The sequence below is a fragment of the Opisthorchis viverrini genome (genome assembly GCF_000715545.1).
Source record: "Opisthorchis viverrini unplaced genomic scaffold opera_v5_39, whole genome shotgun sequence".
Classification (NCBI taxonomy): Eukaryota; Metazoa; Platyhelminthes; class Trematoda; order Opisthorchiida; family Opisthorchiidae; genus Opisthorchis; species Opisthorchis viverrini.
Window position 1 is genome coordinate 209,141 of NW_008751696.1, and position 19,492 is coordinate 228,632.

The 19,492-nt window shown below is 46.2% G+C and overlaps 2 protein-coding genes across 2 annotated transcripts; one reads left to right on the plus strand and one right to left on the minus strand.

Annotated features, from left to right (window-relative positions):
• Nucleotides 1-5,218: 5,218 nt before the first annotated feature.
• T265_02955 (hypothetical protein) lies at nucleotides 5,219-12,960 on the plus strand (the record flags this gene model as incomplete). The annotated part of the gene is made up of 4 exons (XM_009167334.1): nucleotides 5,219-5,460; nucleotides 5,499-5,540; nucleotides 7,397-7,753; nucleotides 12,067-12,960. The coding sequence occupies 4 exons, from the start codon at nucleotides 5,258-5,260 to the stop codon at nucleotides 12,584-12,586; spliced, it is 1,122 nt and encodes a 373-aa protein (XP_009165598.1).
• Nucleotides 12,961-17,747: 4,787 nt separating this feature from the next.
• T265_02956 (hypothetical protein) lies at nucleotides 17,748-18,136 on the minus strand (the record flags this gene model as incomplete). The annotated part of the gene is made up of 2 exons (XM_009167335.1): nucleotides 17,748-17,887; nucleotides 17,926-18,136. The coding sequence occupies 2 exons, from the start codon at nucleotides 18,134-18,136 to the stop codon at nucleotides 17,748-17,750; spliced, it is 351 nt and encodes a 116-aa protein (XP_009165599.1).
• Between the last annotated feature and the right edge of the window lie 1,356 nt (nucleotides 18,137-19,492).

The following is a 19,492-nucleotide window of genomic DNA, read 5'->3' on the forward strand; positions in this document are numbered from 1 at the left end:
GTATACAGGCCATGACCTCCAAGTAACCCGATGCGGGTGTTTATATTGGAAGTTCGTACTGGCCAGGATCTGTACACAACTTAAGCAGTCGTCCGCTCTGTCTGCTGAGCATCGACTTCAAATCTACCAACTGATTTTGCAACTAATTGTCATTCATATCCCCCGCAAGGATTACTGTATTGGTCGGAGGGAGTCGTGACATACCCCGATAAAACCCTTTTCAGTCTCAGAACTGCAGTCTGTCGGGGCGTATACTAATACAACAGATACACACCGTTCATACGATCAACATGCATTGATCTTAACCAAACAACTACACGTCGTTCAGCTGTAGCACCCTTTCGGTTCCTAGCTTCGCTACTAGCAGGTGAAGGCACGAGGGATTCAATACAGTCAGGTTGCCTAGCCTAGAGAGGAGCAGTCGAAATGTTGAGGTTGAGTTTGAGCCACAGGCTGTGCGATTCGTAAGATTCCGCCTTAACCACTGAGCTCTCTCGAGCCAAGACAACTGTACAGCGCACGACTACTTACGGGGATCCAGTCCAATAAAGCGCTTTCCGCCTTGAGACTGAGGGCAACTCCCACCGTAGCTACTACAAATGGTTGCGTCAGCATCACCAGATACCTGGGGAGGGACATCGGTGGACGCTGAGCTGAGCGGGCAAACGATACCTCCCGGTTGCCCAGGTCGATGACGGGGGTTTGGTTGAGGTACCCCACCTTGAGCCTTCGACTCAAAAGTCTGACCCACAAGGCACCTTGATGTGGTGGTCGGGCTTGAGTGCTGCAATGATCCCGCGGGCTACACTGACTAGAATTTCGTTCCACAAGGTACAACCGTGCCGAGAAGGCCAAAGGGGAGCAGCCAGACCAAGATCCCAGGAAACCAGCGGTCAACGAAACAATGAGTGAAAAAGATGACTCATTAGTTCACTCGCAAAAAAGTTGAGCCGAACACTTCGAAGAGCAGTTCACATGGCCTCCTGCAACACAGCCGGTGGAGATGATGCATACGGGCGAATGGAATGTAAACCTTGATTGCCCTTCGGAAGAAGAAATAAGGTATGAAATAGCCGTACTGAAACGTGAGAAGGCACCAGGACCGGACGGTCTGTATCCAGCCCTCTTCAAAGAAGGCGGAAATTCCCTGGTGACCCACCTGACAAAGCTTATTGGCACTATGTGGGACGAAGAGAAAGTGCCTGCAGAATGGAGCAGGCACCCTCTTCAAAAAGGGTACGGGACGCCACGTGAAAATCACTGTTGCATCAGCCTGTTAGCTGTGGCATCAAAGGTGTTCTCTGGCCTTATCCTTCGAAGGTTGACTGAACACAGGGAGAGGCAGATCCGTGAAAACCAAGCTGGGTTCCGTCCTGCAAGAGGTTGCATCGATCATTTCTGGAACAGCGATACTGGTCGCAGCAACCAACAATGGTTGTATTTCTCAATCCGAAAGCTGCCTCTGACTCTAGACTGTCAGACATTATGGCAGTGTCTGTGGAGCAGTGATATCCCCCATAAGTTCTTGACCCTCCTTAAGGCGCTGTGCGCCAACTCCCGCGGTCGTGTGAAGGTCTACGGGAAGCTTTCTTCTAAGTTCACCACATTAAGTGGTGTCAGACGGCTGTCCTCTTTCACCTTTCCTCTTCAACTTCGTCATTGATACGATCTTGGAATATTCACTATGAGCCTCTAATGCCTATAGAGTGGAAGTGCTCCCGGGGTGTCCACTCACACATATCTAATATACCGACGACATAGCTTTTCTTGGATCTGACCCCGTGGTAATGCAAATAGTAAATAATCTGAATAATTCCGCCTCACGGTTTGGCATACGTTTTACACCTGAAAAGTGTAAAGTGCTGATGCAAGACTGAGTGGGCTCGAACCCTAGCCTCGCTTGCAGATGGACTGATTGAGGTAGTAGACAAGTTTGTTCACCTGGGCAGCTGTATCAGTCCCGGTGGTCTCCCGAAAAATGAAATTTCCATCCGGGTTGTGAAGGTCAGAGCAGCTTTTGAACATCCGTCACCTGTGGTGTGGGCGTGACATCAGCTTCTCCGTCGAGGGTCGAGTTTACAATTATGCGGTGCGCCCCATATTACTATACGGATCAGAAACCTAGCCGCTGCGCGCCGAGGACGTCAAAAGACTTTCAGTGTTTGACCATCGATGTCTTCGGAGCATTGCCTGAGTTTAGCGTGAACACTGGATAAGCGATGGTGATGTACGTCGAATGGTTTTCGGGAGAAATAACTCACCCACGATAGATGAACTGATCACACTGCATAGGTTGCGCTAACTTGGCTACGTGCTGCATATGCCAGTGGACCGACTTCCTCGACGGGCTCTTTTCGCACAACCACGTGAAGGGTGGAATAAAGTGAGAGGTGGTCAAACAGCGAAGCATGAAAGCCACTACCAGCAAGCTCAGCTGCGCTGGTCCTTGCCGTCTTCCTGGATGGGGACCATGAGATGGGCCACATCAGTGGTTAGAGACATTGTGAGGCCCATTGTGGCCCATTCGCACCCTCAATTGCGCTCATGTATCCAAGCTATTGCCTTCGATGCATAGCTCCATTCCCAACCCCCCCCCAACTTAGCAGTCCACTGACAGTGCTGTATTTACCCACCAATTTATCGCCTCTTATGCGCAGCTACTTACCCCACATCCCTGGAATGTTGGACTAAATATAACAACCTAATTCTGGTTCTTTCCACTAAGTATTTCCTAATGTCCCAGGCCAACTTTGTGAACGTTTGATCAGCCAGTTTCTCACTTGTTAGACGCGGCTTCCCTGAATCATCCGAAGCGCTGTACGTGACAAGTACGCCATCGCTGTTCCTATCTCATCTGCAACGGGAGGCCTTCGGTAATTCTTGTGAACCAGTTAAACGTACTTTGTTCATGTCTTATGATTTTATCCACGTCATGAAATGTCTTCTCATCAAAAATTCGTATACTAAAAAGATCGGAACTGTTTTTCGACCAACTTGTCTCTCGTGCTATTATTAGTTTTCCACATTCTTCTGGTACATACACAAAAGAAGCATTCTCCGGCAAATCAGCATGGATTTCGTCGTGCAGCTTTGCACGAGTCAGTGACTTTCCATTGTTACACTATATTCATTTTCAGTGGACGCTGAGCACCGTTTAATGTCATTAGTGTGCATTATACATTTGTAGCGGAGATCTCCACTGCGTCATGTTGAAGGCCAATGCGATTATCCCTGATAACAGCGTCGCATATGGCTGATCGAGCACTGTGCACAAATTACAATCTTCTTGGACAAAATGATTAAACACAGCCATCCATAGTGACAATAAACCTGAATTACTGGGTGGATGGTGCCAATGTAGTTCAACTTACGTCGTTCGGGCGCTTCCGCTGTGGTATAAGGGATTTCCTTATTCAAGTCTACATCTGCGTTGACGAAACCGAAAGATTGGCACCTGATAAATAGGTGTGCACCCGAGGGTTTCAGGCATACGGTCACGCAGTTGGATGACCATTTAAGGAAGTCCCCATTTCCGTACTCCTTGGAGCTTGTTGTGGAAGACGAAGTAGAGTGGCCCTCCTGTAGGTCCTAAAGCTTAGTATCTGATAGCGAAAGCAGTTCTGTGGCTAACTCAGCATCATGCAGATACCGTGGGAGGCGAAAGCTGCGTTAACCCTATTGTGGTCCTGTTCACCGGTTGCGAACTTCCTAATACAGTAATTCTGCTCCCAATCAAGACACGGTCGATTGTCCACGTTTACATTTCTTTGCTTGTTTTTTTCACAGAATTTAGAAAATTGGCTGAAGCACTGCACCGAGGTACCGGCTTGCTGTGTATGCCTATTCCCAATGCTACCTGAAGAGGATAAAAGTGAACCATTACCCACTGTAGCCAAGTGCAAGAACAAGGAAACTGATCCCCCACATTCCAAAGTTTTTAATACCCCGGTGAACAATAGGAGACTACCACGAAGGAATTGCATGGCAATGTCTACACCCAAACGTGTCCGCGTCTCCGTAGAACTGTCTGTACGACGTCTCTCCACCAATTTATCGCCTCTTATGCGCAGCTACTTACCCCACATCCCTGGAATGTTGGACTAAATATAACAACCTAATTCTGGTTCTTTCCACTAAGTATTTCCTAATGTCCCAGGCCAACTTTGTGAACGTTTGATCAGCCAGTTTCTCACTTGTTAGACGCGGCTTCCCTGAATCATCCGAAGCGCTGTACGTGACAAGTACGCCATCGCTGTTCCTATCTCATCTGCAACGGGAGGCCTTCGGTAATTCTTGTGAACCAGTTAAACGTACTTTGTTCATGTCTTATGATTTTATCCACGTCATGAAATGTCTTCTCATCAAAAATTCGTATACTAAAAAGATCGGAACTGTTTTTCGACTAACTTGTCTCTCGTGCTATTATTAGTTTTCCACATTCTTCTGGTACATACACAAAAGAAGCATTCTCCGGCAAATCAGCATGGATTTCGTCGTGCAGCTTTGCACGAGTCAGTGACTTTCCATTGTTACACTATATTCATTTTCAGTGGACGCTGAGCACCGTTTAATGTCATTAGTGTGCATTATACATTTGTAGCGGAGATCTCCACTGCGTCATGTTGAAGGCCAATGCGATTATCCCTGATAACAGCGTCGCATATGGCTGATCGAGCACTGTGCACAAATTACAATCTTCTTGGACAAAATGATTAAACACAGCCATCCATAGTGACAATAAACCTGAATTACTGGGTGGATGGTGCCAATGTAGTTCAACTTACGTCGTTCGGGCGCTTCCGCTGTGGTATAAGGGATTTCCTTATTCAAGTCTACATCTGCGTTGACGAAACCGAAAGATTGGCACCTGATAAATAGGTGTGCACCCGAGGGTTTCAGGCATACGGTCACGCAGTTGGATGACCATTTAAGGAAGTCCCCATTTCCGTACTCCTTGGAGCTTGTTGTGGAAGACGAAGTAGAGTGGCCCTCCTGTAGGTCCTAAAGCTTAGTATCTGATAGCGAAAGCAGTTCTGTGGCTAACTCAGCATCATGCAGATACCGTGGGAGGCGAAAGCTGCGTTAACCCTATTGTGGTCCTGTTCACCGGTTGCGAACTTCCTAATACAGTAATTCTGCTCCCAATCAAGACACGGTCGATTGTCCACGTTTACATTTCTTTGCTTGTTTTTTTCATTTAGAAAATTTGCTGAAGCACTGCACCGAGGTACCGGCTTGCTGTGTATGCCTATTCCCAATGCTACCTGAAGAGGATAAAAGTGAACCATTACCCACTGTAGCCAAGTGCAAGAACAAGGAAACTGATCCCCCACATTCCAAAGTTTTTAATACCCCGGTGAACAATAGGAGACTACCACGAAGGAATTGCATGGCAATGTCTACACCCAAACGTGTCCGCGTCTCCGTAGAACTGTCTGTACGACGTCTCTCCACGTCCAAGTAAGTTTGTGCTATTCTTGATTGCCGACCAGATTCAGGTCTCCTGTCCGTGGTTGTTACAAATTAGCCTTAACTCCCAGGTACTGTGTCAATAGCTCCTTCGTATTTAAATAAACAGGACTGTCTGAGTACGAATGGTGACTTCGTTGGTATCATTATGCTTTTTCCCATCCCATGGATACTTCTGGCAAGCAGTTCAGATAATCGGAGTTCAGTATCCGGCATGACCAGCTTCAGCTTGGTGTGAACCAACCAGACTAATCGTGTCGTGAAACGAGGACTATTCAGACAAGTGCTTTGGACGGTCTAGGTCAAGCAAACACTCCTTTCCGGGGGCATTTCGGGAAAAAACGCGCATCTTTTCACTGCGAACCCGTTTACCTGACAAACCGTCTCCTTTCAGTGAAACTCTCAGTAGTTTTAGACAGTTTTCATCCGTCGACTGGTTCAGACAGCGCACCGAATTCGTCCGGAAAACTGACCACTCACATCGAATCTGATAAGAATGAATCTTTTGACCTCAGAGTCAGAGATATAACCATCCTGGTCCCTGATGAGAACGAATTTGGTGAACTTAGGATTGATACGACCAACTCGCTTATCCACTTGGAGCTACTGAAGTGGAGTTAGCAGGATCGTTTAAGCTCAAAGTTAACCGAAACGCAGCGACTTCTCATTTGCTGGTCACAGTTGTACGCATGCCCAAATGGTTAAAAAGGCACACGTATATTTTATATCGATGTTCCTGAGAACGACTGGGTACTAGAAGCGTCAAGTCATGCTTGTCTCTCATCTTCGCATGCAGTTGCTTTTCATATCCAGTCATACCCACCAGTGGATAGTGGCAGCTTGTTTTCATGATGACAAACAACCACCCTCCACTTTTATACAGAAAATCCAAAGGTTAGACTAGTGGACAGCGGAACACTACCAAGGTTTCTCCCTATGCTGGAAGCCAGGAAAAATAATTGAAGACGCCGTACGATGTGTACCGTGCTTAAAATGTACATAGTGTGAAGTTCGAACACTCAATCCGGAACCGATGTGAAGTGAGCTGGAAGGTCTTCGAAACCCGGGTGTCTAAATTGTCGCTGGTGAGAGCCTTGTCGATGTCCAAGCACAAGCTTTATCATACCATCTTCCGGCGTGCGTTTGCACCCTGAAAGTGCAAAGTCATTCAGAAGCATTGCTGGTGTCGGTTGGCGTCGACGAATTCGTAACGATGTAATGAGGAAACCGGTGTTTGGTTGTGCAGCTGGCACTTCAGTCGCGAAAAACATACAGCATGTGACCATGTCCTACGCATGGTGAAACACCGTCTACCGAGACGAGTGTTGTTCTCTGTGTCTCCGTCAGAATGGCGCAAACCGCTAGGTGGACTTTGCAGAAGGGTATGAAAAAGATCACGAGTTTGCTTATTGGTGGTGCGAACAGCCTTCTATGATGGGGTCCTCGTGACCCATCCTGTGCCTAGCTGGAGAAGTTGAAAGAGATGACGGCTGATTGATGTCTTTCCATTCTAAGGCTTTAAATATAATTAGGTAAACTTTGTGGTTTCACGGCAGTGAAGTGTCAGTGTCAACATTGATGTTGCTATGCTTGATGATGATGGACTTTTATATTGTTGACGCCGATCAGGTTCTATCGGCCACCCATGAGCGAGTTAGACTTGTTGACTATTTTGGTGCTCAAATTTGGGTGGCTATGGGATTTATCTTTTATTGAACGGTAGCGATTTTACCAGCTACTGCGTGTTGGGAGTGGCTATCTGAGTACAATTGCTATCGGATTTGCCAGCTGTTTTCTTAAGCTCATTCGTCGTACCAATACGTACAAGTTCTTACCCCATATCCTTCTAGCTGTGCTTTGAAGCTGCATTGTGCTTTCAGGTTTCCCATAAATCCTTATTTCTCTTTCACATTTTGTATTATTGCAGTAGCAGCTGGGAAGTTTCCGATTTGTCTGTAGACCCGGAGCCTATTCCGGATGAGCCGACTGTATCCTCGACTACACTGTGTTCTTCAAGCAGGATCCATCCAGCTCTCAGCCATCTTCCTGATTGGTTGAAGGTATCTCTTTCCGATAAGCCAGACAAACAGCAGATGGCAGCTTACGAAGCTTGGACACACAATAGCATACACGGTCTCTGTTGTCCCAAGGCTTGGATGCATCGATCATGCATCGCCGGATATGCCGCCTCAGCCGCACTGCACTATTTGAAATGTCCCTATTGTGCTGAGAAAGATGTGTTCATTCGATCCATAATTGATGCGGGCATTTGGGTACCTGATCGGTGAGTGTCTACTGTTTCTTGAGGATTTGTATTTTTGTTCGTAACAGGAAGGAAAAACCGTCAGCCACACCTACTTACCGCAACTAACAATACCATCCAGTGCTCGGTGATAGGATGCCTCGGGTCACACCGTGGACTCATTCCAGATTACCTCTGCGATGAGTCACACTGGTTCTCCGATGTGCAATCAGTTTACCCTGACTCCCCATAAACCCTCGATCATGGCACGTAATCAACTGTAGTGTTCTACACCGGAAGTCTTATCATGGGCACGAAGCCAAAATCCCTTGCACGATTGGTTTCCCTCTGCATCTGCCTTTGAGGCTTAGTGAAGCTATGCTAGTCGTGAAGTCGACTATGATGGGATCATTTGGGAGAAGTCGCGAATAGTATCAACAGCTAATTTTCACGGTCTCCAGTCTTTCCAGTCCTTTTTGGTGAGGTATTCGACGACCGTTTTCCCCTACTTGGAATTCATCTGGTAGGCCCACTCCCACCGTTTTCGGCAACATGGTGTTTTGCTTCAAGCGAAATGGTAGTCGAACATAAAGTTCGGAAAACTCAAAAATTGCACCTAACTCATTAACCACATAAGAGGGTTAACTCGGTTGGAGTACCGAAGAATTTTCATGTACACTCAGTTAAAAAATATCGTGAAGTGGACACTCAACTAGGGTTCAGTTGAGTCTCCCCTTGACACCAACTTGCTATAGAAGTTAATGTATTTTGCCAACTATAGACAATTTGATGCTCAGGAGGAACATCGGATTGGCATGAACTTGGGGACTGCGTCTACCTGATAAGCCCCAAGAAGGGTGAAACAGGTCTTGGGCTGTCGAAGAGTTTTCAGCAAACTTAGCCATAGTGAATGTTTCAAAACTTATTGATAGATATCCAAAATTATTCCCTTTCCAATTGCCACCATTATGTTTTGCATCCTCCTTATGAGCTGTGGAATTTTAGCTGCAAGGTGTCATCCTGTCCTGCGGACATAGTACTTAATAGCCAGTCATGATGTACAGGCCTTTTTATGGTTATTTGTTGTCGGGCGTCTTGTCCTTGTGTATCACATTTACACCAGTACTTGTTATTAGCGGATTAAAACTTCTCGGTCATTAACCCAGTTTTAATGGAGATTAATCCATTCCTGAATTGTGCGCGGACATAAACGGGTCAAGTCCATTTTCTGGCCCGTCCTGTTCTACAATCACCCGAGAATGAACCAACTGGGGTATCGGATTCATTCACCGGAATATCTAAACCATGTGGTTGGGCGAGATGTTTTTTGCTTTCTTCGCTTTTATAAACAATTGTACTATCACTGTCCCCCCTACTTTCATCTTGAAGTTTCCGATCGGTCAGAAGAATAACATTTACAATCTTTGTTACCTGTTCTTATCTCCCTTGTTTCGTAAGCGTTGGTCGCAACAGTGTTTACCATTCTTAAAAATCGCAAACCATGTGGTATCCATCCCGGATGGAAAGTCCACCGTATACTACCCCAATCTCCGATTTTTTGCTCTCAAAGTTAACCGCACAGTTTATCCGTTCACAGCTGAAACACGAAAGCTTCTCTCACTCGCTTCAAATGTTAGCAATAAACCCGAGTTAAGCAACAAAAAGTATAAAGCCTCTCAAGTACAGTGTCAGCTGTGACATTGGGAAGATCTCTGTGGATCTGAGGAGTTAGGATGACCGTGTCGATATAGATTTGAAGTCATCTTAGAAAACTGATAGGTTTTGAAGGAAATAAAGTTTCCGCAGAGCCATGGAAAACATTCCAGGCAGTCCTTCGGCCAACAGACTTCACTTGACTACATTTAGGCTGTCACCCCGTCTACCACCCCTCCGACCAAACCGAGTGGTATTAGCAGTTTCAAATTTCCTGGTTGTTGTGCTTAACAGACATTCTAGCCTATTTCGTATTTTATACATGTGCAATCACTTTTGCCAAATGTTTAGCTCCTCGTGTCGGCAGGCGGCATCTCGAGTAAATCCGGCCAGTCGCTGCTTTACCACACTTCAAAGAATAGAGGTTAATTGCGCGACTAGTGGAATCATCTGCACAAGAGAAAGTTGGCAGTTCAAAGGGAAGGCGACTAAGTACCACGTATGTACTACCACAGTAGGTCGAACCATATACCTCAGCATTTTCTCTACGCCTAGTGTCGGTTGCAACTGCTTGAATAGTTAAGTCCAAATAATAACACGCAACGTTTGATGTTGATGAGCTGTTTCGCGCTTTTTTGGTAGCTTTCGGTCCTAGGCTTGTTGGTCGTTGTCTCGGACACTTTAGAGAGTGTCCATCGATGCACTGAGCTAAACATCCTGCTTTCGAATACTGACGACCGTAGCTACATGTTAGGGAACATCTGAAGCAGAAAAGTATATTGTAGTGCGAATTATCTCTAAATGGAATACTTCAACCAGGAAAAAGGACAGTCCTGCTATTGAAAGTGTACGACAACGTAGTGTACTGCTTAACATATGTCATTATGATCGTCTATATCGGTTGGTGAGATTTATCCAAAACCGAAGGGCCCTTTCATCTCGGTTGCTCTCACAAAGCGTGTAAATTCTGGAAGTGGACACCCCTTATCTACTTCAAACAGCCGGGTCAAAATACTACAACTGTAGTGAGACGATAAAAACTCGGCTGCAACAAAGATTTTCCTTCCTTTAACGGTCTTATGAATAAAATCCGTTGAATAAGAAGACGCTTTTCCGTCCCCAACAAATCATACAAGGACTGATACTTCCTGTATTTGCAGCGAAGTGTCCGAAAACATATACCCAATATACCGGCGGACACATGGTGTCATGTGAGGAAAACCAAAGGGAAGCAGTCAGGCCCAGAACAGCTGGAGCTGGTAGTCGTAATACATGGCGGACTGGGGTTAATGTTGAACTATCCCCTGCGATAGTAGTGTATGGGCAGTAAGATATTTCTACCAGGCCACAAGCATGTCCATATTCACGGAAGTAGCGATGCTGCCTTTCCCCAAGGAAAAATCGTTCAGCTTTAGTACCCTTTCGGTGCCTGACTGCCATGTCCCCAGAAGGAAACACGAGAGCTGGGGTACTGCTACGCTTCAAGCGTAGACAGAGAAAGTGAAGAGGAAGAGGTTGGGTTCGAACCACGGACTTCTCCCGGTCAGCAAATTCGCGCTCTAACTACTGAGCCATCTCACGGGGCTGGAAGATGCCACCATAACTATGGCCATCGAGGCTTTCGGTTCAGTTAGCTTTACGTGAGGTAAACCAGTATGGAGCCAACGGATTCTGACATCATTCCGAATACTGTTAGACTTGTGTACGCCGTTTGTTCACATCGGTAGGCGATAGTTCCTCAGCTTCCGAAATATCCAGAGGGCCCGTCGCCATCTAAATTATTCCGTTATGGGTCCCATAAATGGGTTTTCGAAGACATAAGGCAACGTTTCAACCAGAGCCAAAGGTTATTTTTCCTAATGAACTTGCAGTTAGTGGTGTTATCCGACTACTGTAACACCTAATTACTACGTTTCCTGCTGGATATTCGCTAGATTCGTCTCGCTCATACTGAGGTCATGGATTCCTAAACGTTCATATCAAGGTTTGCTCATTTTCTTTCTTCCTCTTTCTTTCTTCAGATTGGTTGATTCGCGAATTAATTCCGAAACAATCGGATTGTTCCTAAACTCAGTAATGCACACTAATGACATAGTCTATGAAATACCAGCAGGTCGTCCGACGTTGGAGGATGTAGAACCAGAGATTTATGGCCATGGTTATGGTTTCGTGTTGGGAATGCGTCAATTCCCTTACTCCACTGAATTGAACTGGATCGGTAAAGTTCCTTTGTAATTAAGCAGCCAATCCACACCAACTTATTCAAATATACTTGTTAAGGCGTTTAGCTCGACCTCGGCCACTTTTCTAGTGTGAGCTGTTCATGCTGATGAAGGATGTAGTATTCTAGCCAGAGGTGCACTGGTTTTCCTACTTTGCCGAACATTCGGTTCATTCATACTAGATGGACTGTACCGTCGTTATTTACGTTTTTGCTTGATGGCATTTACATAAACTATGTTTGAACAAAACGGGTGTTTCGCTAATTTCCTAACTGAACAGGTTTCGGTGTGCGACAGTCGAATGTTGGTTGTGGGAAAGGGTAAACTCAACGAAAGGTTTAAACGGAGACCACCAGCATTCCTTCCTCTTAGCTATCAGGCTCATTGCTCTTCACTTTGATTTGGAACCTTCCCTAGGTATTTTCGGGGGCCATTGTTTCGGCTGAGTCATCGCTAATTCCGTTCTATCTTTCTGTCTAGGGATGCGGCTTGGGAATTGGAGCCGGGCGCGTATGCGGACCTGGCTCCAGCAGATAACTCGATTGCTAGTGGCAGTTCTGAGAGTAACAGTTCTTCGAGTCCACCCTCAACGAGTAATCCAACTCCTCTGCAGGACAGTGTGCAGCAGACCTCAACTCTACGGCGTTCTGAACGACGCTCCGTCCGACCGCGCAAGATGAGTCCTTCGCCGGACGAGCGACGTAGTCCGTCAGTTGTTCAACGACAGAAATCAGTTTTGTCCCTCGTTTGGAACAGTCGGCAGTTTGGTATGCGTGGCCGAGGCGGCGTAATTAAGTCACGACGTCCTACCCAGCCAGCCATTCAGAAGACTCCACCCGACTCCTTCGCGAGGCGAGGAAACCCACGCAAATTATCACTCTTCCCCAGAAACATGAATGTCGATTCGCCTTTTGGTAGTCAACTCTCCGAAACCCACCGCCTTCGACAAGCGACACTAGGCTCGTTCCTTGCTAACATGCGTGTTTCTTCACCAACTTAATTTAGCTTTTTGCACAACCAGATAGGCTCCAGATGTTTCGGAGCTTGACACTTCTGCAGTGTTCCCGATCAATATGTACATACCGTTGTGCCCTATCCCATCCCAGTCTTCCAGTATAAACACATCTGCCGCAACACAGACTAAGCGGGTTGCTGAGATGCAATATTGATCCCGGTCAGATTTTAGCGTTCTTTTTCCACTAGGTTGTCGTTTACACGTACATTTGTATATCTGTATGACGTTTTCTACTGCTTCTCGTATTGATTTTCGTCGAGCATAGAGAACAAGAGACATTAGCTAACCATGGAACCTTGTTACTCCACAAATGTCTTCTTGGACAGATTGGTCACGCGTAAGATGTTAACATAGATGCAATACTATTGAATATTCATGCTGGTTTTGTCTTACTGAAGTATCATTCTGGAGCATTTAAGCTTCTTAGGTCCAATGATAAAATAGATTGGCGAACTGGACTATGAAGAGCGCTTTTCAACTTCAGTTTCAACGCTTAGAAGTCTCGATTTCTACGAACTGACCAACAGCCACTCGAAACTTGGATCTGCGATCAAATCGCGCCATGTAGGGATCAGGGGCTTTCTCCGCTTATGCGTCCCGATTTCTACTTCTCAAGACCTTGTCTTGTTTATTGCTTCCTTGCCCGAAGATGGCTGGTGAAACAAGCGTTCAATATGAATCCCCTGGAGGGAATAGTCGAGTGTCCAAGCGTACAACTCGACCGGAAGGAAATGATAGCTGCAAAGTAGGCATTCATAACCCTTGTTACTCGGTGTCATGGCCAATGATAGAGCTGAGCTTGGTGTCTACCTACAGATGTCCCGAAATGGATAACAATTGAAAAGGTCCCTACCATTTGTCTACTCCTTATACCTGATCTAGTATAGTTGTGTTGAGGTGCTAGTGCTAACGCATCCTGGCCGGTAACTGTGAGCAGAAGGACGGGATGTGACTGTGACTTTATGGCTGGCTGGCCCTCCGTCAGTGGACTGCGTCTCCAGAAGTTTGGACATTGTAGGTCGAGCGGTTTTCACAAACGAAAGGATAACAAGGGACGCAGTGATACTGCGCAATCGGATGACTGTCGATTTTAGCACAGAAAGGCTACCTGCAAAACCTTATTTTCAAAGGCGGTGAATATAGTGCTGCCGAACAAACCCTAGCAACAAGCTGCCTAATTGCCACAAATCTCGATGTCTGACTAGTTTTGGCATCCCCTAGGAGACAGACTATAGACCTAAATGTTGCCGCTGGACACTAGTTCTGCTTCAAATGTGCCAATAAAGCGTAGTCGTAAGCAAAATAGCAGCATGTAGACTGAGTCACTGCATATGTTTGGCTAGATGTTTTGAATTGAAAAGGTGGTGGTTTAGATGATACTGAGCTGCTGCACCACATGGATTGCGCACATCCATGTACGTTAGTCATAGTAGCAGGCACCATGACACAGCCTTGTTGGAGTCCGCGGACGCATTCCCGCAAACTTGAACATTAGCTGTCATCTCAAATTGAAAGATTGACCATTGTCTCCGCAAATCATCTTCCTTGAACCGAACCACGATGCTTCGCTGTTCACCAACACGAAGGCCCGGCCTGAGGGCTCAGTGAGTAAGGCATGGGTATAGCACTCCTGGTGCTACTGTGCATAGCAGATACACTTGGAGCCGCACCGGATCGTTCATAGGTTTTAAATGTACTTCGGTCGCATTAGATAATACGTCGGCGGTCACGGTCAACCTTGTGCGGTCCTCAAAAAGAACCCTACCACCCACTTATTTGTGCCAGACTTGAGTCGAATTCACCTCTCGCCAAACTTCGCTGCTGCTGTAGTGTTACTTTCTCTTTTAAGGGCGAAATGCTATCCTCCCTGCCTTATGGACCGGAAATGTGATCTCTGCAATGAGGATCTACGAGAACTTGGCGTTTGGACATCAGTACCTTTAAAGCACTGGCCAGGTACGGCGGGAACACCTGACTAGCACTGCTTGGGTACGTTAGACAGTTGTAGTTAGAAGAAACTCACCCGCAGTGGGCTACTCACGGACGAGATTTGTCCAGCCCTGTGCTGAGTGGAAATGATCGAGAAGCGGGCAGTCTATAACCTGGCAACGAAGTATAAAAGCGCTAAACAACAGACCGTCGGGTAGACAACCGCCACTCTCCATGACTCAACACATGAGTGGTTAATGATACCGGTGGACATGGCTCAGTTAAGCCGGCAGTGGCGTTCATGCGTCAAAGCTATTGCTCTTAGTTCGTAGTCACTCACGGGGCAATCTTTTGTACCTTTCGATCACTCAAAATTTCCAGTCTTCCGGGTTCTGTCATTTTGGGGCCATCCTGGCTACAGTTAGTCGGTATTTACCAGCCGGTTGGTTGTACATTGATTACTCCAAGAGAGAACCCCGGAAAAAACCTGAGGATGTCATTTGTCTGTGTCGATTTCCCTGGACGAGGATGGCGAATAATGCACAACTTCATCCCGGTAATGAAGTACCTTCATATTCATATACTAGTGAACACCCTTGGTTTACCTTAACGAACACTAACCATCTACCCCGTCGGACTCACACTAGAAAACAACTACAGCACGGAATGTGCCACAGCCACTAATCGAAAGTCGGTGAGTATCCAAAAGCTATCTGAACCGTCAGCTGAACCTGGCTCAAATTTGATCGAGTCCGGGATCAAACTAAAGATTAATAAGTATGCAACACACTCGAACCCCACTCGTCTTTACTATTCCAATCGCGGAGCAACAGCTACATAGAATGAACTTACTCGATGAAATATTGAGTGCCCTTTTTAAGCCTATCATCTGCACCTAAAATGACTGACCGTCTTGGTCTTATTGACTGATCAATCAGCTGGAATGTAACTCGTTACTCATATCGTTCTTAACGATATGTGGTCGAAGCGAGTGTATGAAATGAGTATACCCGCAACACTGTTGTCCGTGATGTCTTGTTTCATTTGAGTACAGCACTTTAAAAGCCCAAAGTAGTGTCATGTCAGAAGGCGATATCTTTAATTTCATTCCAACTGAAACACGGGGCGGTACTCGTGCGGGACGTTCGAGGATATAATGTTCTCGACTTGCGAAAGGAAGATTTTATCAACACATTCTGCAAATAATTAACTCCACATTTATAATTCAAGTATGTTGATAAAATTCGGAGATTACGCCAAGGTGGTGAATATCAGTAGTGGCGAAACCAGCAGTGGGCTGTTCAATAGCTCTCCAGGACGAGTGCTTGACACGCACGCCGTGCTTAAATCGAACACTTTATCCCATAGTTCTCTATAACTGTGAACATTGCTTCTTCTGATGGCATGACAGATGGGCATCGGTCGAATGCCTGCGGGGTTAATCATACATCCGTAGCGTCACTTCAATGTTTATTGGCCGATTGTGGTTTCAAGCATCGTCCAGCAAGTTCCAGCAGCACGAAGGTTAACTTTTATTTGTTGACTACATTTGGGGATTGGATTGCGATCCTGCTTGGTCGCACTCAACTTCTGCCATGGGGATTACCGCGTTTGTAAAAAAGACCACATTTGGTATCTCTTCGTCCATTAACCGTTCCGTTCAGCTGTAGCACTCTTCCGGTGCCTAGCTGCCATGCCACCCGAAGGAAGCACGAGGGCTGGGATACTGCCAGGTTGCCAAAGCCTAGACAGGGGAAGTCGAGAGGCGGAGGTGGGATTCGAACCACGAACCTTCCGGTCAATAAATTCGCGTTCTTACCACGGGCCGTCTGCCCCCCCCCCCTCGTCCATGGTATCGCACACAAAAAATCGTTCAGCTGTAATGCACTTTCGGTGCCTAGATGCCATGCCACTCACCTGGCTGGGATACTGCCAGGTTGCCCAAGCCTAGACGGGAAATCGAGATGCGGTGGTCAGTAAATTCGCGATCTACGCAGAGCCATTCCCGTCCCCTATCCCAAACAAACGTGTAAAAATTGAGTGTGTAGCACCAGACCTGGGAACGGGTGCTCGAAAGATCCCAGTTAATTGTTGACAAATGTTTTAACGAAACCATGTATTTTCATCACGTGCACCAAACGTAATTAAACGAGCGTCGTATGGAATATTACTAACCGACTTCGTTTATCACTGCCATGAGCGTCGCACAACTCGGCTGTCGGACCACGAGCTCCTGATCAAGAGACGTGGCACAGAAATACCTCTGTTGTTCCGAATCTTCTTGTGCCTCATACTTCGTACTTCCTTCAGTGGTGTATGATGGGCGAATTATTTACAAAACAAGGATAGTCTCCGAGCGTGAGATACCAGTACAAGAATCTATCCAAGAGGAATATAGACTCGAAAAGGCCGTCCCCCTCGAGAGTCCCCAGCAAACATTCACCGTCGGAATTCGACGGGATCCCCTACCTCAACAGATCACTCGAGGCTCGTGTTCACAATTTCAATCCTAAAGAGCAACTTCACCCCAAGAAAGAAGTCCGTGAACCCCGTAATCAACACCCAAATAACAATTTTTTAACGACTTGAGCATAGGACGAAATCCAGGGTACCGGTGGCTTCTAAGCTGCTCAAAACATAGCTGAACTAGCTGAAAAAATAAACTAAAATCCACAAGGCTGTAGTTACTCGTCGAAGTCGGTCGTACCCTTGCATTGCAACGGGCGACATTCAACCTGAGATCCCACCCTGGATTCGAACGCTGGTAATCATTCTATGGTTGAGTTTCACGTGTAATGTTTCCGAGACCCAGTGTACTGAGGTTGGATCCTATATACTGACCCTGAGCAGTCCACTCCCGATGAAAGATGGAAATGTCCCTTCTCCCGTAGTTGTCAGGCTTCGAGATATTAGCATATCATCTGTGACAACTAGGTCACAAAAGATTCATTAACAGAGCTTTTCGTGACACTACCGTTTATATAAGTGACAAATTGGCCGTTGGTTATGAAGCTATCAGATGATCCAGGCATCGCATAAGGAATTTCACCCTACAACAGCCTTCATTGGACAATTAGTCAATATCCTGTCTCCAGTAATTCGTAGCCGGAACGATGGACAGCGCACAATTTGTGATAAAAAGAGTATTAACCCGCTTACACGAATGTGTTTTTAGACGCTGTTTAGAATCCATCGAGTAAAGGTCAAGAAGATCGAATCAACGTCTTTTACTCCTCTTTTTCATTCTGTACAACCTTATTTGCCGTTTCCTTTCTCGTTTGTTCATCCATACCGGGTAATTGCCGTGCTGGTTTCGTATAGACACTGCCTTGGATGTCTCCATGGGTTCAGCTTGATCTAAGATGACTTTGAAAGATTAGAACGACATCAATTACCTTTCTGTCCCTGGTCCGCCAGATCAGATGCCGCAGGTGGTTCCTGTCGAGAGGCAGTAAGCAGTTCATTCCGAGTTACAAACGGCAGGGTGACAAGCTTCACATCGAGGTTCGCGATATTTTGGAGTTCGTCCTTCATTTTTTTGAGGCTCTTGGTGCGTTTGACGGCTCGGAACTTCCTTTTCGATTTACTTCGAATACTTTTTGCCATCGTGATTCAGATAAGGAATTGGGAATGAAGTGCTACAAGAAAAAGTAACACGCACTAGAAAACGTGGAAACTGTAGGAGGTGCATTATTAACAGGTATACATATAAATCTAGCATGCCAAATGTTTCATCCACCATGAAAACGGAAGACCTATTAGTTAGGAGAGTAACAACGATTTCTCGGGCCGGGATCAAAAGTAGGACCAAAATTTAACCCCTTATAACGATTTGATATAGCTCAGGACTTGGGGGTGCGAGCTGCTGGGACGAGTTGCAGTCATAGTCTACCCATTCACGGCGAAAGCCTCCAAACTGAAATACGCAAAAACGTCTTTGTGGACTCAGCTCTGTTTTACGGGATGAAACGTGGTCTCCATGGGGAGAGATTTAATCACCCATGCATCCTGTGCATTACACACAAATGATGGGGTACACACGTGTGGGGCACGATGAGGCGTCGTGCCTCGGGACGTATAACGCCTCAAAATATTCTAGGTGGTTAAGCAATTTTCGTGTCACGCCCATTTAGTCTTTCGCCCATAGCTTTTACAAACTGACTGTATACAACCTCTAGCAAGAGAAAAAACGGCGTCAAGTCGGAGTTTGAAGATATTTATCATCCGATTGGTGCATTTGAGTCTCAGGACTGCTCGGATAGAACCCAAAAGATGAAGGGAACACTCTGATGATGAAAAGGATGCGATGTATACATATACCATCCACATGAAACGGTCCAAGTAGTCTCTTTTAGAGAACCAGTTTTCGCCGATTATGCAAGTAAATTTTATCACACATCGCATTTTACAATTTTGATAGAGATGGAGGGACTAGAGCTATCCCACCACAAAGATCCAAGTTGCCTTCCCTTCCAACATTCGGACAAACTGCAAGGCAACCGATAGTATAAAAGCCACCAACAACGACTGTGCGCTCTATCATTCCGCGTCTCCAGCGAAGCGCAGGGGTCACACGGCTCCCATCCCGGAATGCCAACCGCATCAACACTACTCAGATGTTTCGTAAAACCCTCCTTCCGCCGTGCCATATTCCTTTCGCCTGTAGGTCTTCACCACTTCGGACTAGGCACGGAAAACGCTCTTCAGGGTAGACGGCAACTCAACATGAGCAGTATATGGTCTGGTCAACTAAGATTGCATCCCTCGAGTAAAGTACCTTCTATTTCACTACAGACCCGTTTCCCGGTTGTCTTAATGTGATACTGAGGATTCCAGTTACAGTTTTGAGATATCGCTCCTCAAAGATCTGAAGATGCCTCAGATCCTCCACTCAAACAGGACCGACTCTCGCGGCGGCAGTTTGATGCACGCACCCATTGAAAACCAATGATAGGCCAAGCT